This window comes from Conger conger, chromosome 2 (assembly GCF_963514075.1).
Source record: "Conger conger chromosome 2, fConCon1.1, whole genome shotgun sequence".
Lineage (NCBI taxonomy): Eukaryota > Metazoa > Chordata > Actinopteri > Anguilliformes > Congridae > Conger > Conger conger.
In genome coordinates, this window is record NC_083761.1 from 41,160,751 (window position 1) to 41,187,621 (window position 26,871).

General features: G+C 48.4%; 1 protein-coding gene across 1 annotated transcript in view; it reads left to right on the forward strand.

Annotated features, from left to right (window-relative positions):
• LOC133121221 (dynein axonemal heavy chain 10-like) overlaps positions 1–26,871 on the forward strand; it is a 73,304-nt gene that overhangs the window by 16,774 nt on the left and 29,659 nt on the right. The window contains 27 exon segments of the mRNA XM_061230421.1: positions 345–503; positions 2,206–2,322; positions 2,760–2,862; positions 4,226–4,404; positions 6,624–6,835; positions 7,247–7,403; positions 7,774–8,007; positions 9,689–9,811; positions 10,167–10,400; positions 10,798–11,021; positions 11,255–11,524; positions 11,957–12,140; positions 12,302–12,436; positions 12,944–13,096; positions 13,735–13,923; positions 14,055–14,201; positions 14,603–14,794; positions 20,854–20,972; positions 21,386–21,544; positions 21,882–22,017; positions 22,544–22,666; positions 22,811–22,942; positions 23,359–23,575; positions 23,857–23,976; positions 24,178–24,323; positions 24,786–24,938; positions 26,418–26,678. Of these exon segments, the coding sequence (XP_061086405.1) occupies positions 345–503; positions 2,206–2,322; positions 2,760–2,862; positions 4,226–4,404; positions 6,624–6,835; positions 7,247–7,403; positions 7,774–8,007; positions 9,689–9,811; positions 10,167–10,400; positions 10,798–11,021; positions 11,255–11,524; positions 11,957–12,140; positions 12,302–12,436; positions 12,944–13,096; positions 13,735–13,923; positions 14,055–14,201; positions 14,603–14,794; positions 20,854–20,972; positions 21,386–21,544; positions 21,882–22,017; positions 22,544–22,666; positions 22,811–22,942; positions 23,359–23,575; positions 23,857–23,976; positions 24,178–24,323; positions 24,786–24,938; positions 26,418–26,678 (4,578 nt within the window).

Sequence of the window (26,871 nt, forward strand, 5' to 3'; positions counted from 1 at the left end):
AACCCGCCTCACTCATGGGGACCACTCCCTTAAACACACCTCACTTATGGGGACCACTCCCTTAAACACACCTCACTTATGGGGACCACTCCCTTAAACACACCTCACTTATGGGGACCACTCCCTTAAACACACCTCACCTTTGGGGACCACTCCCTTCATACATGTCTCACTGATGGACACCATTCTCCTTTTTTGGAAAGTGGCAATATTGTATATATATCCCATAGAAACACAAATAGTTTACACAAGCGTGAACTAGTGGGAACCTTTACTTTTTCGCCCTAAGTGTCACATTCCCAGCTGACTGTGTGTGGGGTTTGCGCATGTTTGTGTGTGTACAGGTACTGCCAGAGGCTCTGAAAAGGAGCCCAGAGACGCTGGAGGACCTGAAGTTTGTTCTGGGCACCATCTCAGACATCAGGGCCATGTCCCTGTCTGTGGAGATGAGGTACACGGACCTCCAGGAGAAGTACAGGACCCTAGCTATGTACGGGGGAGAGGTGAGAGTGCAAACACAGGCATTTGGGAACAGTGTTCCGTTATTGTGTGTTGTGTAGTGTTTGGATGTGTGCCCAGTGTATTAGATATTGTATGATATAGTGTATAGATGTACAGTATTATTATATTGCACTGTGTATAGATGTATATTGTATAGTGCGTAGATGTTTGTTGTGTTGTATAGTATATTGATGTGTATTATATTGTACTGTGCAGTGGTCTCAAACCCTGTTCCTGGAGATATATAGTCCTGTATGTTTCTACACCCCTAACAAAGCACACCTCATTCAACAGCTAGATACAGTCAGGTCCATAAATATTGGGACATCGACACAATTCTCCTCTTTTTGGCTCTATACACCACCACAATGGATTTGAAATGAAACCAACAAGATATGCTTTAACTGCAGAGGTATTTACATCCAAATCAGGTGAACGGTGTAGGAATTACAACAGTTTCTATATGTGCCTCCCACTTTTTAAGGGACCAAAAGTAATGGGACAATTGGCTGCTCAGCTGTTCCATGGCCAGGTGTGTGTTATTCCCTCATTATCTCATTTACAAGGAGCAGATAAAAGGTCTAGAGTTAATTTCAAGTGTGCTATTTGCATTTGGAATCTGTTGCTGTCAACTCTCAATATGAGATCCAAAGAGCTGTCACTAGCAGTGAAGCAAGCCATCATTAGGCTGAAAAATCAAAACAAACCCATCAGAGAGATAGCAAAAACATTAGGTGTGGCCAAATCAACTGTTTGGAACATTCTTAAAAAGAAAAACGCACCGGTGAGCTCAGCAACACCAAAAGACCCGGAAGACCACGGAAAACAACTGTGGTGGATGACAGAAGAATTATTTCCTTGGTGAAGAAAAACCACCAAAAACAGTTGGCCAGATCAAGAACACTCTCCAGTAGGTAGGTGTATGTGTGTCAAAGTCAACAATCAAGAGAAGACTTCACCAGAGTGAACACAGAGGGTACAAAGGATTTGCAACCAAGTATTAAAAAGTGAAAGTTTAATTTATGATTGTTAGTTTGTCCCATTACTTTTGGTCCCTTAAAAAGTGGGAGGCACACATACAAACTGTTGTAATTCCTACACCGTTCACCTGATTTGGATGTAAATACCCTCAAATTAAACCTGAAAGTCTGCAGTTAAAGCACATCTTGTTTGTTTCATTTTAAATCCATTGTGGTGGTATATAGTAGAATCGGGTGTGCCAAATTAGGGTTGAAATGAACACCTACAGGATGGTAGTTCTGCAGGAACAGGAGTGGTAACCCTTGGTTTGACGTACCCTTGACACCCTCCCAGCTTGACAGGGCTTGACCCGCTCAAGCTAGGTTTTGAAACAGCTGCCACAGACGAACTACCAACCCTAGCTGGTTGACCAGCTCATACCCAGCACATTGTTGTGTTTTATAGCATATTACATTACATTAATGGAATTTGGCAGACGCTCTTATCCAGTGCGACGTACAGTTGATTAGACTAAGCAGGAGACAGTCCTCCCCTTGAGCAATGCAGGATTAAGGACCTTGCTCAAGGGCTCAACGGCTGTGCGGATCTTATTGTGGCTACACCGGGGATCGAACCACTGATCTTGCGTGTCCCAGTCATGTACCTTATCCACTACGCTGCAGGCCGCCCTACATATACATGCACACGATGTGTGATGACCGTGGCTTGTCTCTGTGTGGAAAGGCCCCAGAGGAGGAGCTGGAGTTGGCGTCTAACATCAGCCAGATGTGGAGTGACCTGTTCGCAGAGGCCCGAGTGGTGGACCGCAGCCTGGGCCGCGTCAAGAAGACCTTCACCGAGGTGAGAGTCCCGCCTCAAATGTTCAAGTGACATTTCATTGTGATCCCTGCTAGCAAAGAACTGCTGAAGCTAGGTCTTAAACAGCTGATAGCTGTTTGACCAGTTCGGACCGGTTCCCAGCTCAATATGGTTCAGCTGATTGACCAGTTCAGACCTGTTCCCTGCTCAATATAGTTCCGCTGATTGACCAGTTCAGACCGGTTCCCAGCTCAATATGGTTCAGCTGATTGACCAGTTCAGACCGGTTCCCAGCTCAATATGGTTCAGCTGATTGTCCAGTTGAGACCGGTTCCCTGCTCAGTATGGTTCAGCTGATTGACCGATTCAGACCAGCTTCCAGCTCGATTCGCCTTAGTGTGTCTGCTAGGCTTTGGCTCGTTTATGTCGTTTGACTCCTTTGATTCCTTTTGACTCACTCCCCTATGCCGCACACCCAGATCACCAAGAGTCAGATCAATGAGTACAAGGAAGAGGCGTCCGCGTTCGCCGAAAAGTTCAACCTCTCGGGCCCGGGGGCGGTGGGAGACGACCTGGAGAGGGGTGAGAGTCACGCAGTCCTCCTTTCTCTCTTTCATCCCTCTCTTTTCCCCTCTATTTCTATTTCTCTCCCTGTACTCTCTCTCTGTCTGCCTTTCTCTTTTTCATTTCTCTTGGTCTCTGTTATGTTCCTGTGTTCTGTGTTAGTTTATCATTGTTTATTATCATTATTCTTGTAATTTATTATTTTTCAGATTCATGTCTAGTGTTCTGTTTATATTCATTAGTCTTTGCACTCGTCTTCCCCTGTGATGTCTGATTCTGAATGTTTACTAGCCCAGTCACTCCCCTATAGTGGCCCACTATTGGGGTGTTTACGGTAGTTCCGGGGTTCAACCTTCCTTCCAATCTTGCATTCCTTACTTCCTGCTTTCTCTCCATTTCATGTTTGTACATAGCACTAATATACTAATCCCAACTAACACAGAAGTTGTACAGTACTAATTATACTAACACACTAATATGTTTGTCAGACTAACAAAATAACATTTGCTAGTTTTGGTTATTTGTAATTTAAATCATTTAACTAACTTACTAACGCCAGTTTCAATTCTGTTCTGTAACTCTGTTCTGTTCTGCACCTGTCTCTTCGTATCTCTGCATCTCCTGATTCTCTGCAATTGTCTACTCCCTAGTCCGGAGCCGTTTGGATTACGTCCTTTTCCGCCTTTTCGTTTCCCCCTCATTATTGTGCTATTACCCTTTCATGTGTCTCACCTGATGTTTATTTGTTAGACCGCCCTCACTCCCATGCCCTGCCTAGTTTCATTCCCATGTGTATTTATACCTGTCCTTTTCAGTTGCACCCTGCTAGTTCGTCTTGTCCTAGCCCCCTTATTATATAGCCTTGTTTCCTGAGCCTTGTTTGTTTTTCCGTGCCTTGTTTGTTTGCCCTTGCCGTGTTTCTGTTTGGATTTCCTGTGTTTGACCCCTGCTTGCTTTTTGGACTATTCTGTTGGATCAACCTCTGTACTTTTGCCTGTGGACTGACCCACTGGTTTTTGATCTTTTTGCCTGTTTGTTACTACGCTCTGCCCCTCCACCTGCTAGTAAACCTGTCATTTTCCACACCCCTGTGTCTGCTTCTGGTTCCTCTGTCCTCCCTGCCGTGACAGGTCTCTCTCTCTCTTTTTAAATTGGGGCGACATTAGCTCAGGAGGCAGTCGGAAGGTTGCCGGTTTGATCCCCTGCCCTGGGTGTGTCGAGGTGTCCCTGAGCAAGGCGCCCCCGAATGCTCCCAATGAGCTGATTGGTACCTTGCACGTGTGAGTGTGTGTGTAAATGGGTGAATGAGCGCTATATAAATGCCGTTCATTTATTCTGTCTCTCTCTCTCTCTCTCTTACCCCCCTTCCGCCCTATCTCAGGGATGAGTCTGATGGCGATGTTCGAGGCAGAGGTAACGCGGATTGAGTCCGGGCGGCAGGAGCTGGCTAACGCAGAGAAGCTCTTCGGCCTGCCCATCACCATGTACCCAGAGCTGGTCCGCGTGCAGCAGGAGATGAGCTGCCTCAGGCAGATCTACGAGATCTACAAAACGCAGAAGGTCAGTGGGGCGGCGCGTTTAACACACAGCACGCTAGCCGGCTAGAACTGGGTGGACATGGAAAAGTAAGCTTAACTTACACACTCTCATCAGCAATCTTAATGTGAAGTTAAAGCTTATTTGATTATCTTAGTTAGACTCCGAGTGTGGCTCGCAATGGTTAAGCTCCTGAAAGGATGACATGGGCAGAAATCTCAGTGTCATGGCCGGGACCTGGCTCACTCCGTACAGCAGTGGGAGAAGAGCCTGCCGCTCATCAGCGAGGTCATCGAGGTGGGTGCTCCGCCCTGGGGTCAGGGGTCAGGGGTCATGGCCGGGACCTGGCTCACTCCGTACAGCAGTGGGAGAAGAGCCTGTCGCTCATCAGCGAGGTCATCGAGGTGGGTGCTCCCCCCTGGGGTCAGGGGTCAGGGGTCATGGCTCACTCCGTACAGCAGTGGGAGAAGAGCCTGCCGCTCATCAGCGAGGTCATCGAGGTGGGTGCTCCGCCCTGGGGTCAGGGGTCAGGGGTCATGGCCGGGACATGGCTCACTCTGTACAGCAGTGGGAGAAGAGCCTGTCGCTCATCAGTGAGGTCACTACACTATATGCTGTCCCCTGTAGGGTGGCAATCAGCTGTAACTGGAATCAGCTGCATTCTCTGTATATGACTTCTATACAAATGCCAACCATTAACATTTACTTCCCACTTTAGTCTTCGACTTGGCAGAAAGAAATTGCGATAAGACAAAGAGCATTTGTCACAGCGTTGCCTGTGTACCTATTCCCCAGGCATAGATGTCACCTGTGTGTTCCTGTTCCCAAGTTCTGTGTATATAACCTGTATACCTGTCCCCAGGCATAGATGTCACCTGTGTGTTCCTGTTCCCAAGTTCTGTGTATATAACCTGTATACCTGTCCCCAGGCGTGGCTGTCACCTGTGTGTTCCTGTTCCCAAGTTCTGTGTATATAACCTGTATACCTGTCCCCAGGCATTGATGTCACCTGTGTGTTCCTGTTCCCAAGTTCTGTGTATATAACCTGTATACCTGTCCCCAGGCATTGATGTCACCTGTGTGTTCCTGTTCCCAAGTTCTGTGTATATAACCTGTATACCTGTCCCCAGGCGTGGATGTCACCTGTGTTCCTGTTCCCAAGTTCTGTGTATATATATATATATATATAGAGAGAGAGAGAGAGAGAGAGAGAAATTGGTGAAAATACTTAGTTTTATTTTCCCCACGTGCCTGCAGGGCACTTCAATCGTCCAGCACAGACAAGTGCTTTTTTAAAGAAAAAACCCACAAAAGGGTGGCCAAAAAATTAAGAACTCCGCTATTGGAGAAAACACAAAAAAAGCCGGCATTCACGTGGCCACGTTCGTCCCTCTTTGATCTGCCTTTGGGTCGCTCCGTCCCGGCGGTGCCCCGGCCTCTGAAGTCGTCCTTCCTCGCCTAGTCATCCGTCTTTAATCCCGTCTAGGTTTAGAGAGTGAGATGTTACTGAGCTTATTGTGGGAATGATATGCTCACGTGAATCCATGACTTTGATGGTTCGTCCACGGTGGGGTTTCCTCCGTGCGCATGGGCTTTCTCGCAGTCCTCTCCAGAATTGCTCCCTGTCTTCCTGGGGTGGATTCGGCTTGTTTGGTTTAGTAAACGCGTTTCGTGTACGCTGGCTCCGGATCTCTTCTCCTCCCTCATGAGCCGAGCTGTGCTGCCTTTGTATTCTCCTTTTGAAGACGCCGCTCTCTTTCCCGAACTCGGTTCAGCTGTGCCTGTTTAATTAAAATGGTTATTCACGTGCGGAATGCGGCCGCACCCGTCTTGCCCCGGGGGTGGCTGGCCATGGTGCTGATTCTCCTCCCGGTCTCTCTCCAAGGTTCCGTTCTCTTAGATAGGAGAAAGGAAAATATTCAGAGTTAATCAGCTTCCCCAGCTCTTGGCACCGGTGCACGGGCCGTTCCACCCGAGTGGTGTACCGATCCCCGGTCGCGCCACAACAGCGTGTGTGTATGTTTGTGTGCGTTATTTCACTTTTGTGTGCATGTGTGTATGCTTGTGTATGTGTGTGTGCTTTTGCATGTGTGTGTATGCATGTGTGTGTGCTTGTGTGTGTGTCTGCACATGTGTGTATGTGTGTGTGTATGCATGTGTATATGCTCGTGTGTTTTTGCATGTGTGTGTGTATCCGTGTGTGTGTGCTCGTGTGTGTTTATGCACGTGTGTGTGTCTCCCAGGTGGCGAAGGCGGAGTGGTCGCAGACGCTGTGGGCGAACCTGGACATCCAGGTGCTGCAGGAGGGCATCGAGGGCTTCATCAGGAGCCTGCGCAAACTGCCCAAGGAGGTGCGCAGCCTTCCGGTGGCCTTCTTCCTGGAGGGCCGCATGAAGGAGTTCAAGGACTCGCTCCCCCTGCTGGTGGACCTGAAGGACGAGGCCCTCAGAGAAAGGTCAGGTGACGCAGGTTAAAGGTCAGGGGTCTCTTCTGAAATCCTTTTAACAAGTCAGGGTGGGTTCCGTAAGTGCCAACCGACATATAACAAATGTGTCTGTCAAATGATATATGGTGCTTGTAAAGAAAGTATTTATTCAAAGGAGGAGCAAAGATCTGCATTTTTAATGAAGTTTGGTTAATATTCACAAAAACAATTTCAGGCTGTCCGAGATTGTGTGCTGTAATTATTTCAGAACTAGCTCCCAGTCTCTCTTGACCCCTTTCTCTACAACGCTTTTGACTTGCTCACTTTTCTCTCTCAGACTTTAACCTTGACCATAACCTTCTTGACCCTCTCAAGTCTGTTAATGTCTGGTGTATGTGCGTGTATGCTTGTGTGTTTGTATGTGTGTGCGCGTGTGTTCAGACACTGGAAGGAGCTGATGGAGAGGACAGGCACCAGCTTTGAGATGAACCTGGAGACGTTCACTCTGGAGAACATGTTCGCCATGGAGCTGCACAAGTACGGGAGTGTCATCGGCGACATCGTCACCTCCGCCGTCAAGGAGCTCAGCATCGAGAAGGTGGGGATGCTGCCTTCAGGACAGGTCATATAGCAGCACTCTGTAGCTCAGGACTGCCAACCCTGCAGGTTTCCAACCCTAACAAAGCATTCAACAGCTAGAGATTTCATTGTGCTGCTCATCAGTAGAATCAGGTGTGCCAAATTAGGGTTGAAAATGAAAATAGTCTCGTAGGACAGTAGATCTCCTGGAACAGGGTTAGGCAGGTTAGTGCGGATGGATAGAAGGTGGCATGGATTTCTTCACTTTCTATAAATTGTATTCGCACCTCAGTTCCCAAAGCGACTTATTCAACCAAGTAAGTACAGTGTGCTGAGTATCCCTTGGTCGTGCTTAACCTGGCCCGCCGCTCCCGTGTTTGGGCCTGCAGGGGGTTAAGGAGGTTGTGGAGACGTGGGAGAACATGCGCTTCAGCGTGCAGCGCTACTTCAAGGGCACACAGGAGCGCGGCTGCATCCTGGGCGCGGTGGATGAGATCCTGCAGTCTCTGGACGACAACGCCATGAACCTGCAGAGCATGGCCGGCAGCCGCTTCGTGGGGCCCTTCCTGGCCACCGTACAGCAGTGGGAGAAGAGCCTGTCGCTCATCAGCGAGGTCATTGAGGTGGGTGCTCCCCCCTGTGGTCAGGGGTCATGGCTCACTCCGTACAGCAGTGGGAGAAGAGCCTGTCGATCATCAGCGAGGTCATCGAGGTGGGTGCTCCCCCCTGGGGTCAGGGGTCATGGCTCACTCCGTACAGCAGTGGGAGAAGAGCCTGTCGCTCATCAGCGAGGTCATCGAGGTGGGTGCTCCCCCCTGGGGTCAGGGGTCAGGGGTCATGGCCGGGACCTGGCTCACTCCGTACAGCAGTGGGAGAAGAGCCTGTCGATCATCAGCGAGGTCATCGAGGTGGGTGCTCCCCCCTGGGGTCAGGGGTCATGGCTCACTCCGTACAGCAGTGGGAGAAGAGCCTGTCGATCATCAGCGAGGTCATCGAGGTGGGTGCTCCCCCCTGGGGTCAGGGGTCATGGCTCACTCCGTACAGCAGTGGGAGAAGAGCCTGTCGCTCATCAGCGAGGTCATCGAGGTGGGTGCTCCCCCCTGGGGTCAGGGGTCAGGGGTCATGGCCGGGACCTGGCTCACTCTGTACAGCAGTGGGAGAAGAGCCTGTCGCTCATCAGCGAGGTTATCGAGGTGGGTGCTCCCCCCTGGGGTCAGGGGTCATGGCTCACTCCGTACAGCAGTGGGAGAAGAGCCTGTCGCTCATCAGCGAGGTCATCGAGGTGGGTGCTCCCCCCTGGGGTCAGGGGTCATGGCCGGGACCTGGCTCACTCCGTACAGCAGTGGGAGAAGAGCCTGTTGCTCATCAGCGAGGTCATCGAGGTGGGTGCACCCCCCTGGGGTCAGGGGTCAGGGGTCATGGCTCACTCCGTACAGCAGTGGGAGAAGAGCCTGACGCTCATCAGCGAGGTCATCGAGGTGGGTGCTCCCCCCTAGGGTCAGGGGTCAGGGGTCATGGCTCACTCCGTACAGCAGTGGGAGAAGAGCCTGTCGCTCATCAGCGAGGTCATCGAGGTGAGTGCTCCGCCCTGGGGTCAGGGGTCAGGGGTCATGGCCAGGACATGGCTCACTCTGTACAGCAGTGGGAGAAGAGCCTGTCGCTCATCAGCGAGGTCATCGAGGTGGGTGCTCCGCCCTGGGGTCAGGGGTCATGGCCGGGACATGGCTCACTCTGTACAGCAGTGGGAGAAGAGCCTGTCGCTCATCAGTGAGGTCACTACACTATATGCTGTCCCCTGTAGGGTGGCAATCAGCTGTAACTGGAATCAGCTGCATTCTCTGTATATGACTTCTATACAAATGCCAACCATTAACATTTACTTCCCACTTTAGTCTTCGACTTGGCAGAAAGAAATTGCGATAAGACAAAGAGCATTTGTCACAGCGTTGCCTGTGTACCTATTCCCCAGGCATAGATGTCACCTGTGTGTTCCTGTTCCCAAGTTCTGTGTATATAACCTGTATACCTGTCCCCAGGCATAGATGTCACCTGTGTGTTCTTGTTCCCAAGTTCTGTGTATATAACCTGTATACCTGTCCCCAGGCGTGGCTGTCACCTGTGTGTTCCTGTTCCCAAGTTCTGTGTATATAACCTGTATACCTGTCCCCAGGCATTGATGTCACCTGTGTGTTCCTGTTCCCAAGTTCTGTGTATATAACCTGTATACCTGTCCCCAGGCGTGGATGTCACCTGTGTGTTCCTGTTCCCAAGTTCTGTGTATATAACCTGTATACCTGTCCCCAGGTGTGGATGCTGGTGCAGCGAAAGTGGATGTACCTGGAGAGCATCTTCATTGGAGGAGATATCCGCTCCCAGCTCCCCGAGGAAGCCCAGAAGTTTGACAATATCGACAAAATGTTCAAGAAGGTTCCACACAAAAAAACTATTTTCAAGACAATATTCAACACCAATCAGATTGTATAGATGTGAATGTGAATGGAGGATATGACAATAGGAATATGAATGTGAATCGGGATGGGAAAGAGAATGAATATGAATATGAATGAAAATGGGGGATTTCATTGGTAAGGGAATGTTAATAGGAATATGAATGTGAATGGAAATGTGCATGGGAATTTGAGTGCAAATGGGAATATGAGTGGGAATGTGAATAAGAATGTGAATATGAATGGGAATTTGAATGGGCATAGGATTGTGAATGGGAATGCAAATATGAATGGGAATGGGAATATGTCTGAGTGAATCTCACTCCCGCTCTCAGATCATGATGGACACGGTGAAGGACCCTGTGATTAAGAAGTGCTGCCTGGTGCCCAACCGGCTGACGGACCTCCAGGGCCTGAGCGACGGTCTGGAGCGCTGCCAGAAGAGCCTGAACGACTACCTGGACTCCAAGCGCAACGCCTTCCCGCGCTTCTTCTTCATCTCCGACGACGAGCTGCTGAGCATCCTGGGGAGCAGCGACCCCTCCTGCGTCCAGGAGCACATGATCAAGGTGGGTGTGTCTGTCTGTCACCATGGCGACATCCTTGCCTGACACACGTTCAAGCCGGCAAACGTTAGCTGACTTAAAAAAAAAAATGTTTTTCTGTTTACAACGAACGTTAGCTAACATTACATTACGTTACATTAATGCCATTTGGCAGACGCTCTGATCCAGAGCGACGTACAGTTGATTAGACCAAGCAGGAGGTTAGGGGCCTTACTCAAGGGGCCTTACTCAAGGGCCCAACGGCTGTGCGGATCTTATTGTGGCTAGATCGGGGATCGAACCACCTTGCGGGTCCCAGTCACGGACCTTAACCACTACGCTTCAGGCCGCCCTCACATTAGCTGTCAGTTTGAAAAGGTAGTACGCGGTTTTTGAAAAGCCGCTCTCTCTCCCGGCGCAGATGTACGATAACATCGCCTCGCTGCGGTTCGAGGAGGGACCGAACGGAGAGACCCTGGCCACGGCGCTGGTTTCGGCCGAGGGGGAGAGCATGGAGCTGAGGGAGGCGGTGCATGCGGACGGGCGGGTGGAGGACTGGATGACCGCCGTGCTGCAGGAGATGAGACGCACCAACAGACTCATCACCAAGGAGGCCATCTTCTACTACTGCCACAAGACCAGCAGGTGTAACAGGGTGGACTGGATGCTGCTGTATCAGGGCATGGTGGTTTATTGTGTGTGTGTGTGTGTGTGTGTGTGTGTGTGTCTGTGTGTGTGACAGGGTGGACTGGATGCTGCTGTATCAGGGCATGGTGGTTTATCGTGTGTGTGTGTGTGAGACAGGGTGGACTGGATGCTGCTGTATCAGGGCATGGTGGTTTATCGTGTGTGTGTGTGTGTGTGTGTGTGTGTGACAGGGTGGACTGGATGCTGCTGTATCAGGGCATGGTGGTGCTGGCCAGCAGTCAGGTGTGGTGGACGTGGGAGGTGGAGGACGTCTTCAAGAAGCTGAAGATGGGCGACAAGCAGGCACTCAAGAACTATGCCAAGAAGATGCACGGGCAGATCGACGAGCTGGTCACCCGCATCACACAGCCCCTGAAGAGCAACGACCGCCGCAAGATCAACACCGTCCTCATCATCGACGTCCACGCCCGGGACATCGTGGACATCTTCGTCAGGGACAGGTAGGGGCTGCTGGGATTGGATTGATCGCACGCCTCCTCTGTGCCTCTCTGATACACCACGAGGTAGACCAACAACATAATACTGCAGTGTAATTATGGACAAAAGCATTTTGAAGTTTGCAGCAAAAACTACTGAGATTGAACTGCTGGTGCACAGTGTACATTACATTACAATAGCAGAAGCTCTCATCCAGAGCGATGTATAGTTGATTAGACTAAGCAGGAGACAATCCTCCCCTGGAGAAACTAAGCAGGGTTAAGGGTCTTGCTCAATAATAAGCATCCCTGTGTGGATGTTATTGTGGCTACACGAGGAACCGAACCACCGACTTTGCGTGTCCCAGTTATGTACCCAAACCACTACGCTACAGGCTCCCCTAAAAGATCACTGTTAAAAGATCAGTGTTTGACTGCTCTCCTCGCCACCCCCAGCATCATGGATGCCCGTGAGTTTGAGTGGGAGAGTCAGCTGCGCTTCTACTGGGTGAGGGAGAACGACGACCTGTTTGTCCGGCAGTGCAGCGCCTCCTTCCACTACGGTTACGAGTACATGGGGCTGAACGGGCGTCTGGTCATCACCCCGCTCACCGACCGCATCTACCTCACACTCACGCAGGTACAGAAACAGTCATTCAATTAACGTTTTGTAAGTGTTTCTTGTGAGAGCAACACACTTCTGACACACTTCCTTCAACCCAGCACCTAACCAGCAGTGTGTGTGTGTGTGTGTGTGTGTGTGCACGCGTGTGCCCTTGCGTGTGTGTTTCTCTGTCCCAGGCTCTGTCCATGTACCTGGGTGGCGCCCCTGCTGGCCCGGCAGGTACAGGTAAAACTGAGTCCACTAAGGACCTGGCCAAAGCCCTGGGCCTGCTGTGTGTGGTCACCAACTGTGGAGAGGGCATGGACTACATGGTGAGACTCTCTGCGATTATACTTCTATTACTATGTCTGCGTATGCACTTGGGTTCAGTAACCGATTGCTTTTAAATTAAATACTAGGGTTTGTGTTTAGTTTCAGTGTGGTGAGTTAGCTTTGGTGGACACTGCACTTTTCAAATTGCGTTTGTGAATTTTTGGACATGGGAGCATTTATTTTGAAGTCAAAGTTAAGACAAATGTTGCCTGTCATGAAATTCAGTTTTAGATCTAATAATAGTAATATAAAATGGTGGGGGCAGCATATAGCATGTAGCCTGGTGGCTACAGTACAAGACAGTGACCTGGAAGGTTGATGGTTCAAGCCCCGGTGTAACCACAAGAAGATCCGCACAGCTGTTAGGCCCTTGAGTGAGGAACCTTAACCATGCATTGCTCGAGGGGAGGATTGTCCCCTGCTTAGTCTAATCAACTGTTGATAAAAGCGTCAGATAAATAGCTGCCATGTAATGGTAATAACGAGCGGTTGCGTCCTCTCTCCAGGCCATGGGGAAGATCTTCTCCGGCCTGGCTCAGTGCGGGGCCTGGGGCTGCTTCGACGAGTTCAACCGGATCGACGCCTCCGTGCTGTCGGTCATCTCCTCCCAGATCCAGACCATCCGCAACGCGCTCATCCTGCACCTCAACACCTTCCAGGTGAGGAGCGGGGCGCCCACAAAGGGCTCAGCTGCCCAAACCTCACTGAGTGCCTTCACTGTGTATATTCTGGGTTTAAACTGTGGCTTACTGCAGGCCAGTGAAGCTCGAATGACAGAACGACAGACTGTTCTTCAGAGATGAATGTGCTGAAGGACATGCCCAGTGTGATGCAAGCACAGCATAGTGTAGAATCGGTGTATTTTACCCATGAGGGAATCTTTTCAAGTGAACAAGGACAGTGTCAGTGATGCAAAGCACCACTCTGACCAATTTTAGCTACATGAGTATTCATACCCCCCACCCCACCCCCACCCTTGTGGAGAATCTTCAGCCTGTTAAATGTGAGAGAGAGAGTGTAAGAATGAAAAATAGACAATGACAGTGGGAGAGTGAGAGAGCGTGAGAGCAAGTGAGTAATATAGTGAGAGAAAGAGTAAGAGCATGAGAGAGAGAGAGAGAGTTAGAGTGAGTGGGAGAGAGAGAGAGTGAGTGGGAGAGAGAGAGAGAGTGAGTGGGAGAGAAAGAGAGAGTGAGTGAGAAGCCAGGTCCATGAGGCACTTCACATGGGTGGTTGAGATTTACAGGCAGTGTGTGTACTTGTGCACGGCTGGTCTGAGCGCGCTCTGTGGGCTCAGTTCGAGGGGCAGGAGATCTCCATGGATGACCGCATGGGCATCTTCATCACCATGAACCCTGGGTACGCCGGCCGCACCGAGCTGCCCGAGTCGGTGAAGGCCCTGTTCCGGCCCGTGGTGGTGATCGTCCCCGACTTGCAGCAGATCTGTGAGATCATGCTCTTCTCTGAGGGCTTCCTCATGGCCAAGGTAAGGAATGTACACACACACACACACGCACGCACGCATACTCTCTCACACACACGCAAACACACACACACACACATGCACACACACATACACACACACACAGATGCTGATCCGCTCCTGTCTCTGCTCAGATTCTGGCTAAGAAGATGACAGTGCTGTATAAGCTGGCCAGGGAGCAGCTGTCTAAGCAGTCTCACTATGACTTTGGCCTGAGGGCGCTCAAGTCCGTGCTTGTCATGGCCGGAGAGCTGAAGAGAGGCTCCCCTGACCTGAATGAGGTAATGGTAACCACGACAACACACACAAACACTCACTTCTTCTTCTGCAATTACTGCTCTGACCCTCTCTTTGTCTTCGGTGGTAGTGTCTCGACCCCAAAAGCTCCATTTCTAGAGTGTGGTCAGGCCCCTAAAGGGATATATTCATTAAAGGGATATTTCAGTTTGGTGCAACACAAGTCATTTTCTGGAGCCTCCCACATTGTATTTCCATAGTGTGAATCCAAGCGACATCAGCTGTTCTTGCTGACAGTTATAACAACATTGCTGTTCCTCCCGGTTACACCGATTTCAAATTCACTCCTGTTAATTTCTGGGACCTTGTCGAAATTAACGGTTTTACGGCACACACTGAGGTTGTGATGCACTGTAAGGCCATGCTGCATTTGCATCTCCTGCAGGACATGGTGCTGATGAGAGCCCTACGGGACATGAACCTGCCCAAATTCGTGTTTGAGGACGTGCCGCTGTTCCTGGGCCTGATCTCAGACCTGTTCCCTGGGCTGGACTGCCCCCGTGTGAGATACCCCAGCTTCAACGACGCTGTGGAGCAGACACTAAAGGACCACCAGTACCTGATGCTGGACGACCAGGTGCTCCGAGCCGCCATTCTGCCCATAGGGCCTTCAAACGAGAACATAGCTGCAGGTCTCAAACAGGCTTTTTACTGCCATCACTATAAAGCTGGTGACACTGCAGTCAGTGAATTAGCCTTTAGATTAACCCATACGATTCTTCTTAAGCAACCTCTTGGTGGCTCAAATCATCTGACGGTTTAGGATGTAGATTTTCCTGAGGTCTTTAGGCAAAGGAAATATACTTAATGTATGGGATAGACAGAGAGTATGTATACAGCCGGAACACTGAAATGCCTGAGATATCAGCTATGCCTGCTAAAATATCAGGCAACATACAGTACTGTATACTCTAAATCAGGGGTGCCCAATACGTCGATGGCGATCGACCGGTCGATCGCAAAGGTAGTGTGGGTAGATCGCATGGCATTAAAAAAATTAGATAGCCTATCATCCATCCTCACTATGGCACATGCCACTTGATTAGCGTACAGGGCAGCCAGTCTGAGATTTAACTGCGCGCACAAGCGGTCAACTGCACGAGCTACTGCAAAAACGCGTTTTTTGCAGTAGCTCGTGTAATAACCTAGTTAGCTCCAATTTATCTCAACTAAAGAAAGGGTATTAAAATGAGTGGGGGAGCTGGACCAAGTAAGAAACCAAAAATTTACCACTTCCGTCTGGAATGGGAGGAGGACTTTTTTTTTCACAATGTCATATTCAAAGTGCGTTTGTCTGATCTGCCAATCTACCATCGCTATTCCAAAGAAGGGAAATGTGGAGTGGCACTTTCGGACTGTTCATAAAAACTACGACATTGACTTCCCTCCGAAAAGCGAGCTGAGAAAGAGAAAGGTGAAGGAACTAAAATCACAGTTGTCCAGTCATTTTTCTCACAGCTGAGCACAAAAGCTAAGGCAGCCGGGTGAGTCACTCCATCATTAAGCACAAGAAGTCTTTCCAAGATGGAGAGATGATAAAAGAGGCATTCGTTGAAGCGGCTGTCTAGTTGTTTTGGGACTTTAAAAACAAACCGGAAATATTATCTTCAATCAAAGCTCTCCAGCTATCAAGAAGTACAGTGACACGGCGCTGTGAAGTCATGGCCGAGGACTTGACATCGCGGCCTGCGAGTGTTTCTCACTGCAATTGGACGAGTCTACAGACGCAAGTGATACAGCCCAATTGTGCATTTTTATTCGGATGGTTTTTACTGATATGACTGCAAAAGAAGAGCTGTTAACAATACTACCCATGAAAGAACACACACGGGGAGAGTGTTTTTTCAGTCGTTCAAAAACTTTATAGAGCAAAACCCAGCTCCCAGTGTACAAATTGGTGTCAATCACCACAGACGGTGCGCCTGCTATGGTTGGCCGCTCAAATAGATTTATTGCCAAGTGCAGGGAGGACGATGCTTTCCCCGACTTCCTCAATTGCCACTGCATAATACACCAACAAGCATTATGCGCAAAAATGCTAAACATGAAAGAGATAATGGATGTGGCGATGAAGATTGACTGTTCTATTCGAGCTAGATCTCCTCAAAGACGGCTGTTCCGTGCGCATCTGGAGAAGGCTGACTGCAACCACACTGAGTTGTTGCTACACACTGATGTGAGATGGCTTAGTAGGGGGAAATTCCTGCAGAGATTCCGAGAGCTCTGTCCGGAGATAAAGGAGTTTCGCCTTGTCGCTAAACATGAAGAATACAACCAACTAAATGACGATCAGTGGCTGCTAGATTTGGCATTTTTAACCGATCTGACCAACATGTTGAATGAGCTTAATTTAGAGCTGCAAGGAAAAGACAAAACCGTGGTCAATATGATCAGCTCAGTTAATGCTTTCAAACGGAAAATGCAACATCTATCCTCAAAGCTGCAGCGCCATGATTTGGAGAACTTCCAAAACTTCGCGTCAGAGCTGGAGACGCAACAGAAGGCGTGTGCGCAACTTGACAGTGTGCGCTACACAGAGCAGATTGACAATTGTCTGTCTGTCAAACGCTTTCAAGGCTTTGCTTTACTCAAGCCAGTCGCTACATTTATGTGCTACCCATTTCGAGAAGATGCTGAGGTTGATTCACTCGCATTAAAAATTGCAATGCTGTTTCACCTGAACTCGTGGAGGATGAGATTTTGACACTACAAGCTGACATTCAGCTGAAGTCCAGGGCTCATGGACAGTTCTGGAACTTACAGAGGAAAAGTACCCAAACATGAGGAAATGTGCTACCTCCTTGACTGCATTATTCGGCTCCACTTATTTATGTGAGTCAGCCTTTTCCCACATGAAGATTATTAAGTCCAAATACCGTACCACCATGACTAATGATCATTTGGAAGTCTGCTTGAGGATGGCTACTAGCAGCTACTGTCTGGACTATGCAACCCTGGCTGATTCCATGCAGTGCAAGTCATCAGAGTAAAGTAATGACCAAAACTGTTAAAGTAATGACCACAGTTGTATTGTGCCATACGGGTTCATGCAGTTATGTGTGTGTATATATACAGTCAGGTCCATAAATATTGGGACATCGACACAATTCTCCTCTTTTTGGCTCTATACACCACCACAATGGATTTGAAATGAAACCAACAAGATATGCTTTAACTGCAGAGGTATTTACATCCAAATCAGGTGAACGGTGTAGGAATTACAACAGTTTCTATGTGTGCCTCCCACTTTTTAAGGGACCAAAAGTAATGGGACAATTGGCTGCTCAGCTGTTCCATGGCCAGGTGTGTGTTATTCCCTCATTATCTCATTTACAAGGAGCAGATAGAAGGTCTAAAGTTCATTTCAAGTGTGCTATTTGCATTTGGAATCTGTTGCTGTCAACTCTCAATATGAGAGCCAAAGAGCTGTCACTAGCAGTGAAGCAAGCCATCATTAGGCTGAAAAATCTAAACAAACCCATCAGAGAGAGAGCAAAAACATTAGGTGTGGCCAAATCAACTGTTTGGCACATTCTTAAAAAGAAAAACGCACCGGTGAGCTCAGCAACACTAAAAGACCCGGAAGACCACGGAAAACAACTGTGGTGGATGACAGAAGAATTCTTTCCTTGGTGAAGAAAAACCCCTTCACAACAGTTGGCCAGATCAAGAACACTCTCCAGTAGGTAGGTGTATGTGTGTTAAAGTCAACAATCAAAAGAAGACTTCACCAGAGTGAATACAGAGGGTTCACCACAAGATGTAAACCATTGGTGAGCCTCAAAAACAGGAAGACCAGATTAGAGTTTGCCAAACAACATCTAAAAAAGCCTTTACAGTTCTGGAACAACATCCTATGGACAGATGAGACAAAGATCAACTTGTACCAGAATGATGGGAAGAGAAGAGTATGGAGAAGGAAAGGGACTGCTCATGATCCAAAACATACCACCTCATCAGTGAAGCATAGTGGTGGTAGTGTCATGGCGTGGGCATGTATGGCTGCAAATGGAACTGGTTCCCTTGTATTTATTGATGATGTGACTGCTGACAAAAGCAGCAGGATGAATTCTGAAGTGTTTCGGGCAATATTATCTGTTCATATTCAGCCAAATGCTTCAGAACTCATTGGATGGCGCTTCACAGTGCAGATGGACAATGACCCGAAGCATACTGCGAAAGCAACCAAAGAGTTTTTTAAGGCAAAGAAGTGGAATGTGATGCAATGGCCAAGTCAATCACCTGACCTGAATCCGATTGAACATGCATTTCACTTGCTGAAGACAAAACTGAAGGGAAAATGCCCCAAGAACAAGCAGGAACTGAAGACAGTTGCAGTAGAGGCCTGACAGAGCATCACCAGAGCATCACCAGGGATGAAACCCAGCATCTGGTGATGTCTATGCATTCCAGACTTCAGGCTGTAATTGACTGCAAAGGATTTGCAACCAAGTATTAAAAAGTGAAAGTTTGATTTATGATTGTTAGCTTGTCCCATTACTTTTGGTCCCTTAAAAAGTGGGAGGCACATATACAAACTGTTGTAATTCCTACACCGTTCACCTGATAAATACCCTCAAATTAAAGCTGAAAGTCTGCAGTTAAAGCACATCTTGTTCGTTTCATTTCAAGTCCATTGTGGTGGTGTATAGAGCCAAAAAGATGGGAATTGTGTCGATGTCCCAATATTTATGGACCTGACTGTGTATATATATATATATATATATATATATATATATATAGTATATATGAAGTGTACTCAGTATATATATAAATAAATATATGTTTAACATTTTTAATGTAGGTGCCCTCGACCCCATCCCCTCAAACCTCTTTCAGGCAATCACGCCTGACATCCTCCCGTTTGTCACCTCCCTTGTTAACTCCTCTCTGTCCTCTGGCTGCTTTCCCTCATCATTCAAGAGGGCCTACATCACCCCGCTCCTAAAGAAACCCACTCTTGACCCCTCCTACATTCAAAACTACCTTCCGGTATCTCTCCTTCCTTTTCTATCCAAATCCATTGAACGAGCCGCCTCCAACCAACTCTCTTCCTTCCTCTCTCAGAATAACCTGCTGGACCCCCACCAGTCCGGCTTCAGACGGACTGAGACTGCACTCCTCTCTGTCAATGAGTCCCTTCAGGCTGCACGAGCAACCTCTCTCCTCTGTCCTGATTCTTCTTGACCTCTCTGCGGCGTTCGACACGGTCAACCACTCCATCCTCTTAGCCTCCCTGGCATCTACAGGGATCTGTGGCACAGCCTTAGAGTGGATCCAATCTTATCTCTCTGGCCGGTCCTCCCAGGTGTCCTGGGCTGGAGGAGTGTCAACCCCTCGCCCCCTTGTTACAGGAGTCCCCCAGGGCTCAGTCCTCGGACCCCTCCTCTTCTCCATCTACACGAGATCCCTTGGCCCCGTTATCTCTGCTCATGGCATCTCATATCATTGTTATGCAGATGACACCCAACTCTTTCTCTCCTTCCCCCCATCAGACACACAGGTCTCTACCCGTATCTCCGCCTGCCTGAGAGACATCCAGAGCTGGATGGGCAACCACCATCTAAAGCTCAACCCAGATAAGACGGAGGTGATCTTCATCCCTGCTTTAACCTCTCCCTTCTCTGATTTCTCCATCTCACTAGGGGATACCACAGTGACCTCATCCCCTAGTGCAAGAAACCTTGGAGTGGTGATGGACAACAGGCTATCCTTCTCCAGACATTCACATGTCACCCCCCTGCTCAGCAACCTCCACTGGCTGCCTGTTATGGCTCGCATCAAATTTAAAACTTTGGTGCTTGCATACCAGGCAGTTAAAGGATCAGCCCCTGTGTATATTCAATCCCTTATCAAGACCTATACCAACAAGACCCCTCCGTTCTGCCACTTCGTGCCGTCTGGCGCCTCCCCCTCGCCACACCTGCACTTCACGCTCACGACTGCTGTCTGTCCTGGTCCCACGGTGGTGGAATGACCTCCCGGTGAATGTCAGAACGGCAGAGTCTCTGACCTCCTTCAAACGCAGACTGAAGACCCATCTCTTCAGGCTACACCTTTCCCTCCCCAACTCACAATCACTGTGATTAGCCTTAGACCGTAATGGCACTTATGTATAGATATTGTTACTTGTATAGGTTTTGTTGTATTCTAGCTGCCAACAGTGGTATGCTAGTTTGAATGTTGATTGTACCCCTCAAGGGTTCTGAATTTCTGTATGTTTACACTAGGACTCGGAACTGTACTGTCCTCTCAGGTCTACTTTTGCACTTGTTCTTGTGATTGATTTGCACTTTGTTGTACGTCGCTCTGGATAAGAGCGTCTGCTAAATACCACGTAATGTAATGTAATGTAATGTAGATCATTTTGACTTGATCATTTTAAAAGTAGCTCACAAGCCGAAAAAGTGTGGGCACCCCTGCTCTAAATGATGTAGAAAAGATACCCTTCAATTTGTTTGAGGCAGTGGTTCCCAAACCTTTCCTTGGTTACCTCCAGACATAGTAATATTTTCATTTACTTTTGGCTGCATAATGTTTTAGAGATTTTAGAAGACGCTTCAGATATTGGGGATCTATAGAATATTGATCCAGTAATTCTTCGGTCTGTGTAAACTCCGTGTTGTGTACTCTCAGGTGGACAAAGTGGTGCAGATGTATGAGACGATGATGACCAGGCACACTACCATGGTGGTGGGCCCCACCGGAGGGGGGAAATCCGTGGTCATCAACACCCTGTGTCAGTCCCAGACCAGGTCAGAGCAGTTAGCCACTTAATTAGCATTATCGTCATTAACGCTACCTGTGCATGCTAGCTTTATCATCATTAGTGTTAGCTTTTCAATGTAGCATTATCGTCATCGCCATTAGTGTTCAAATTAGCATTATCGTCATTGCTGTTACCTGTTCATATTAGCATTGCCAACATTACTCTAAGCTGTTAAAATTATCATTATCATCATTAGTATTAGCTGTTAGTTGTATTACCATCCTTACTTTTAGCTGTTGAAATTAGCCTTAATTAATTTCTAGTAGCTGTTCACATTGGAATTATCATCAGTATTGTTCGCTGCTCATATTAGGATTACTATCATTACTGTTTGATCGTATCATATGATCATATGATCGCATAACCTGTTAATTGTGGGTTTTCCACAAAATTCCACAGGTTGGGGCTGGTGACAAAACTGTACTGTCTGAACCCCAAAGCCATGAGTGTGATTGAGCTCTATGGTATTCTGGACCCGGTCACCCGGGACTGGACTGATGGGATCCTGTCCAACATCTTCCGGGACATCAACAAGCCCACGGACAAAAAGGAACGGAGGTAGGAGGAACTGACGGGCCTCTGAGCAGCGGCCATTTTAACTGCCAACATTTAAACAGCTTGCAATGGAGAAATCCTAAGTAGTAATTAGTTCAGTGATCATGTCAGTTAGATCCAACTTTGTTTCCTTGACATGGAATTTTAAATAGTAAAATAATGACATTGTAATTTCCATCAACATGGAGTTTTTCATTTTCCAAGACGTTCTTCATTGTGCCTTGTTATTTTGAGTTGTTTCAAATTCAGCAATCACTGTCAGAACATTATGGATCCTCATTCACTGAGCAGTGTTGTCATCTAGAGCTGTTTTCTGAGAGCGTGGCCCGCTGTCCCACAGGTACATCCTGTTCGATGGGGACGTCGACGCCCTGTGGGTGGAGAACATGAACTCTGTGATGGACGACAACAAGCTGTTGACCCTCGCCAACGGGGAGAGAATCCGCCTTCAGGGACACTGTGCCCTGCTGTTTGAGGTGAGGACACCTGTACACACACACACACACAGTACACCTGATACAGACACACCTGTACACGCTCAGGGCCCTGGACCTAGAGACAAGCAAAATAAATGTATGCACTGCAGAAACCAAACAATAAGTCAATCTTAACAAATATTTTAGCCTTATATTTAGACTTAAATTCAAATTTCTATTATTGTTTGCTAAAAAAGACAGATTGCCAATGAGGAGAGAGATTTAAGACAATTTCAAGGATTGCCAGTGGGGCAAAGCATGTAAAAGTAACTAAAAGCAAGCTAATATTTTCTACCTGAGAGAAAAAAAAACGTTTTGTAATGTCTCATTACAAGACAAAAAAACTTGTTGAGACATTCTTTATTTGCATGTGGTCATGCATAAAATGTAAAAATAATAACTTCCAGTTTCAAGCTGATTTGCTATTGCCCTGGCTTCCATTCCCAGTGAATAGGGAGGAACAGGTGCAGTAATTCTAGAAAGACTGTGAGTATTGTAGATTTCACTGATAAAGTCTCTGCTTCAGGTGGGAGATCTGCAGTACGCCTCCCCTGCCACTGTGTCCCGCTGTGGGATGGTCTTCGTGGACCCCAAGAACCTGCGGTACGCCCCCTACTGGCAGAAGTGGGTCAAAACAAGGGGCTCAAAGGTAAGCTAGCCTATCCCTGAACAGTGAATTTAATAAAAAAGCGGCTTGTTTGAGGTAATTTTTCTGTCATTAGCTGTAACACATGTAACACACGTAAACGTTAGGCTATGTGTGAATGGATGTTCTGTTATGTTTCCATGGCAGGAGCAGCCGGAGCTGGACAGGTTGTTTGAGAAGTATGTCCCCAAGTGCATCGACATGATCGTGGACGGAGTTGTGGATGGCAAGCAGGAGGAGAAGCTCAAGACCATCGTTCCCCAGACTGACTTAAACATGGTGAGCAGGAAACCACAGGGAGGCGTGCTACAAACACACAAGTGCACAAGGTCGCTGGTTGCGTGTGTAGACGGTCACAGCATCAGTGGTTGTGTGCAGTCTGTGTGTGCGGTCTGTCAGGGTGGTGTTGTTTGTGTGTGCGGTCTGTCAGGGCGTTGTTGTTTGTGTGTGCGATTGTGTGCTGTCTGTCAGGGCGTTGTTGTACGTGTGTGCGGTCTGTCAGGGTGTTGTTGTTTGTGTGTGCGATTGTATGCAGTCTGTCAGGGCATTGTTGTTTGTGCGTGCGGTCTGTCAGGGCGTTGTTGTACGTGTATGCGGTCTGTCAGGGCGTTGTATGTGTGTGCGGTCTGTCAGGGTGTTGTTGTTCGTGTGTGCGGTCTGTCAGGGTGTTTTCGTTTGCGTGCGGGTGTGTGCAGGTGGTGCAGCTGTCCATGATGCTGGACGGCCTGCTGGTTGAGGACGGGCTGGACGCGGCGGTGCTGGAGTGCTTCTTCCTGGAGGCCCTCTGCTGCTCTCTAGGGGGCACCCTGGTTGACGCCGGGAAGGTCAAATTCGACGGGTTTGTCAAGAAGATTTCCTGCATGACCACATCGAACAACGAGAACTCCCTCGCCAACCCTGGGGAGTTTCCGGGTGAGCTTCGCCCTGCTAACCAACAGGCCGGCACATTTGTGTTTATGCTTGATATTTGCTTGTCTGTGTTTGGTTCTGAATGAATCGCCTTTCTCATAAGACCATGCTACATCAATAATATGGTGAATCCTTGGTGGTAAGGAGTGACCAGGCAATCGAAAGGATATGAAAGCAGAAGTCGGACTTTACTCCTTATCAATAGCAAAGCTTACCACTTTTATAAAATGTTCTTGTGGTGGTTCTTGAGTACATTATTAAATGTATTCTCTGCACCTGTGCAGGTACTTTGCCCACTCTGTACGATTTTCATTTTGACGGCGAGCAGAGAAAGTGGGTGCCCTGGAGTTCGCTGGTGCCGACCTACATCCACAACAACGATGTCCAGTTCATTGATGTCCTTGGTAAGAAGATCCGTGTACAGTTCACTGAGCTCTGGATTATTACCCGTCGTACTAACGTGCTAACCTCTCATGCTAACGTGCTAACCTGTCAAGCTAATGTGCTAGCCTGTCATGCTTACATACTAACCTGTCAAGCTAATATGCTAACCTGTGTGAAGCTAACATGCTGTCAAGCTAACGTGCTAACTCTTCCTGCCTCAGTGCCCACCGTGGACACCACACGTGCCAGCTGGCTGCTGATGCAGATGGTGAAGATCAAGCGGCCCGTCGTGCTGGTGGGGGAGTCGGGTACCTCCAAAACCGCCACCACCCAGAACTTCCTGAAGAACCTCAACACAGACACCACTGTGAGTCCTGCAGTCGGGGACAGAACTAGCAAGGCAGCTCTCGTTGTTGCTTTGCATGTGAAAATAACAAGTTACTCACAGACTTGCTTTTAAACTGAAACTGATATTTCCTTTAATTACCTTCAATCACAAGATCACACAGTTAACCTAATTTCAAAACATTGTAAACATGGGGCTTCACTTATTGAAATTTACTTGAGTATATTTACCTAATTAATTTTCAGCGAGATTTGAGGCAGTTGTGGGCCACTTAATGGACACAGACATTATATACCGTAGCTCCAAGCTTCTTTCAAAATGTCAGTTGTGGGATGTGTGAGTAATATTCATCTCACAAATTTGACTTGAGATTTTTGCACCACCTCCACAAGGAAAACCAAATCTTGCATCTGCCCTTGTGAGTATTGTGAATCATCTGTGAGTCATCATTTGTACGTGATCAGGCTCAACGGTGACTTTCAGATGATGCTGACCATCAACTTCTCGTCGCGCACCACGTCCATGGACCTGCAGCGGAACCTGGAGGCCAATGTGGAGAAGAGGACCAAGGAGACTTACGGCCCGCCTATGGGCAAGAGGCTGCTGGTCTTCATGGACGACCTCAACATGCCTCGGGTGAGGCCAGGGGACCAAAAGCGGTCAACAAAATTTTCTCAGAGTAGGAGTGCTGATCTAAGGCTGGGTGTGTGTGTGTGTGCAGGTGGATGAGTACGGCACCCAGCAGTGTGTGTGTTTGTGTGTGTGTGTGTGTGTGTGTGTGCAGGTAGATGAATATGGCACTCAGCAGTGTGTGTGTGTGTGTGTGTGCAGGTGGATGAGTACGGCACCCAGCAGTGTGTGTGTGTGTGCAGGTGAATGAATATGACACTCAGCAGTGTGTGTGTGTGTGTGTGTGTGTGTGTGTGCAGGTGGATGAATAATGAATATGGCACTCAGCAGTGTGTGTGTGTGTGTGTGTGTGTGCAGGTGGATGAATATGGCACTCAGCAGTGTGTGTGTGTATGTGTGTGTGTGCAGGTGGATGATTATGGCACTCAGCAGTGTGTGTGTGTGTGTGTGTGTGTGCAGGTGGATGAATATGGCACTCAGCAGTGTGTGTGTGTATGTGTGTGTGTGTGTATGTGTGTGTGTGTGTGTGTGTGCAGGTGGATGAATATGGCACTCAGCAGTGTGTGTGTGTGTGTGTGTGTGCAGGTGGATGAGTACGGCACCCAGCAGTGTGTGTGTGTGTGTGTGTGCAGGTGAATGAATATGACACTCAGCAGTGTGTGTGTGTGTGTGTGTGTGTGCAGGTGGATGAATATGGCACTCAGCAGTGTGTGTGTGTGTGTGTGTGTGCAGGTGGATGAATAATGAATATGGCACTCAGCAGTGTGTGTGTGTGTGTGTGTGTGTGCAGGTGGATGAATATGGCACTCAGCAGTGTGTGTGTGTGTGTGTGCAGGTGGATGATTATGGCACTCAGCAGTGTGTGTGTGTGTGTGCAGGTGGATGAATATGGCACTCAGCAGTGTGTGTGTGTGTGTGTGTGTGTGTGCAGGTGGATGAATAATGAATATGGCACTCAGCAGTGTGTATGTGTGTGTGTGCAGGTGGATGAATATGACACTCAGCAGTGTGCATGTGTGTGTGTGCAGGTGGATGAATATGACACTCAGCAGTGTGTGTGTGTGTGTGTGTGTGTGCAGGTGGATGAATAATGAATATGGCACTCAGCAGTGTGTGTGTGTGTGTGTGTGTGTGCAGGTGGATGAATATGGCACTCAGCAGTGTGTATGTGTGTGTGTGCAGGTGGATGATTATGGCACTCAGCAGTGTGTGTGTGTGTGTGTGTGTGTGTGTGTGTGTGTGTGTGTGCAGGTGGATGAATATGGCACTCAGCTGTGTGTGTGTGTGTGTGTGTGTGCAGGTGGATGAGTACGGCACTCAGCAGTGTGTGTGTGTGTGTGTGTGTGTGTGTGTGTGTGTGCAGGTGGATGAATATGGCACTCAGCTGTGTGTGTGTGTGTGTGTGTGTGCAGGTGGATGAATATGGCACTCAGCAGTGTGTGTGTGTGTGTGTGTGTGTGTGTGTGTGTGTGTGTGTGTGTGCAGGTGGATGAGTACGGCACCCAGCAGCCCATCGCCCTGCTAAAGCTGCTGCTGGATCGGGGGGGCATGTATGATCGGGGCAAGGAGCTCAACTGCAAGATCCTGAAGGACCTGGGCTTCATCGCCGCCATGGGCAAGGCCGGGGGGGGGCGCAATGAGGTGGACCCCCGCTTCATCTCCCTCTTCAGCGTCTTCTACATCCCCTTCCCCGAGGAGCAGGCCCTGCACCACATCTACGCCTCCATCCTCAACGGACACTGCATGGTGATTGGCCGATTGGTTAACCGGTTGATTTGCTGACTGGCTAAGATCATTAACCCTTTTTTTTTTTTTTAAAGGTGTAAGATCACAAATGGGTGATTACAATGTTCTCAACGGAACATTCCAATGCTGATGTCACAATTACTACTGGTAACTGAAAGCAACCAGTAGAACACTGACTTGGAATTTTGAAACA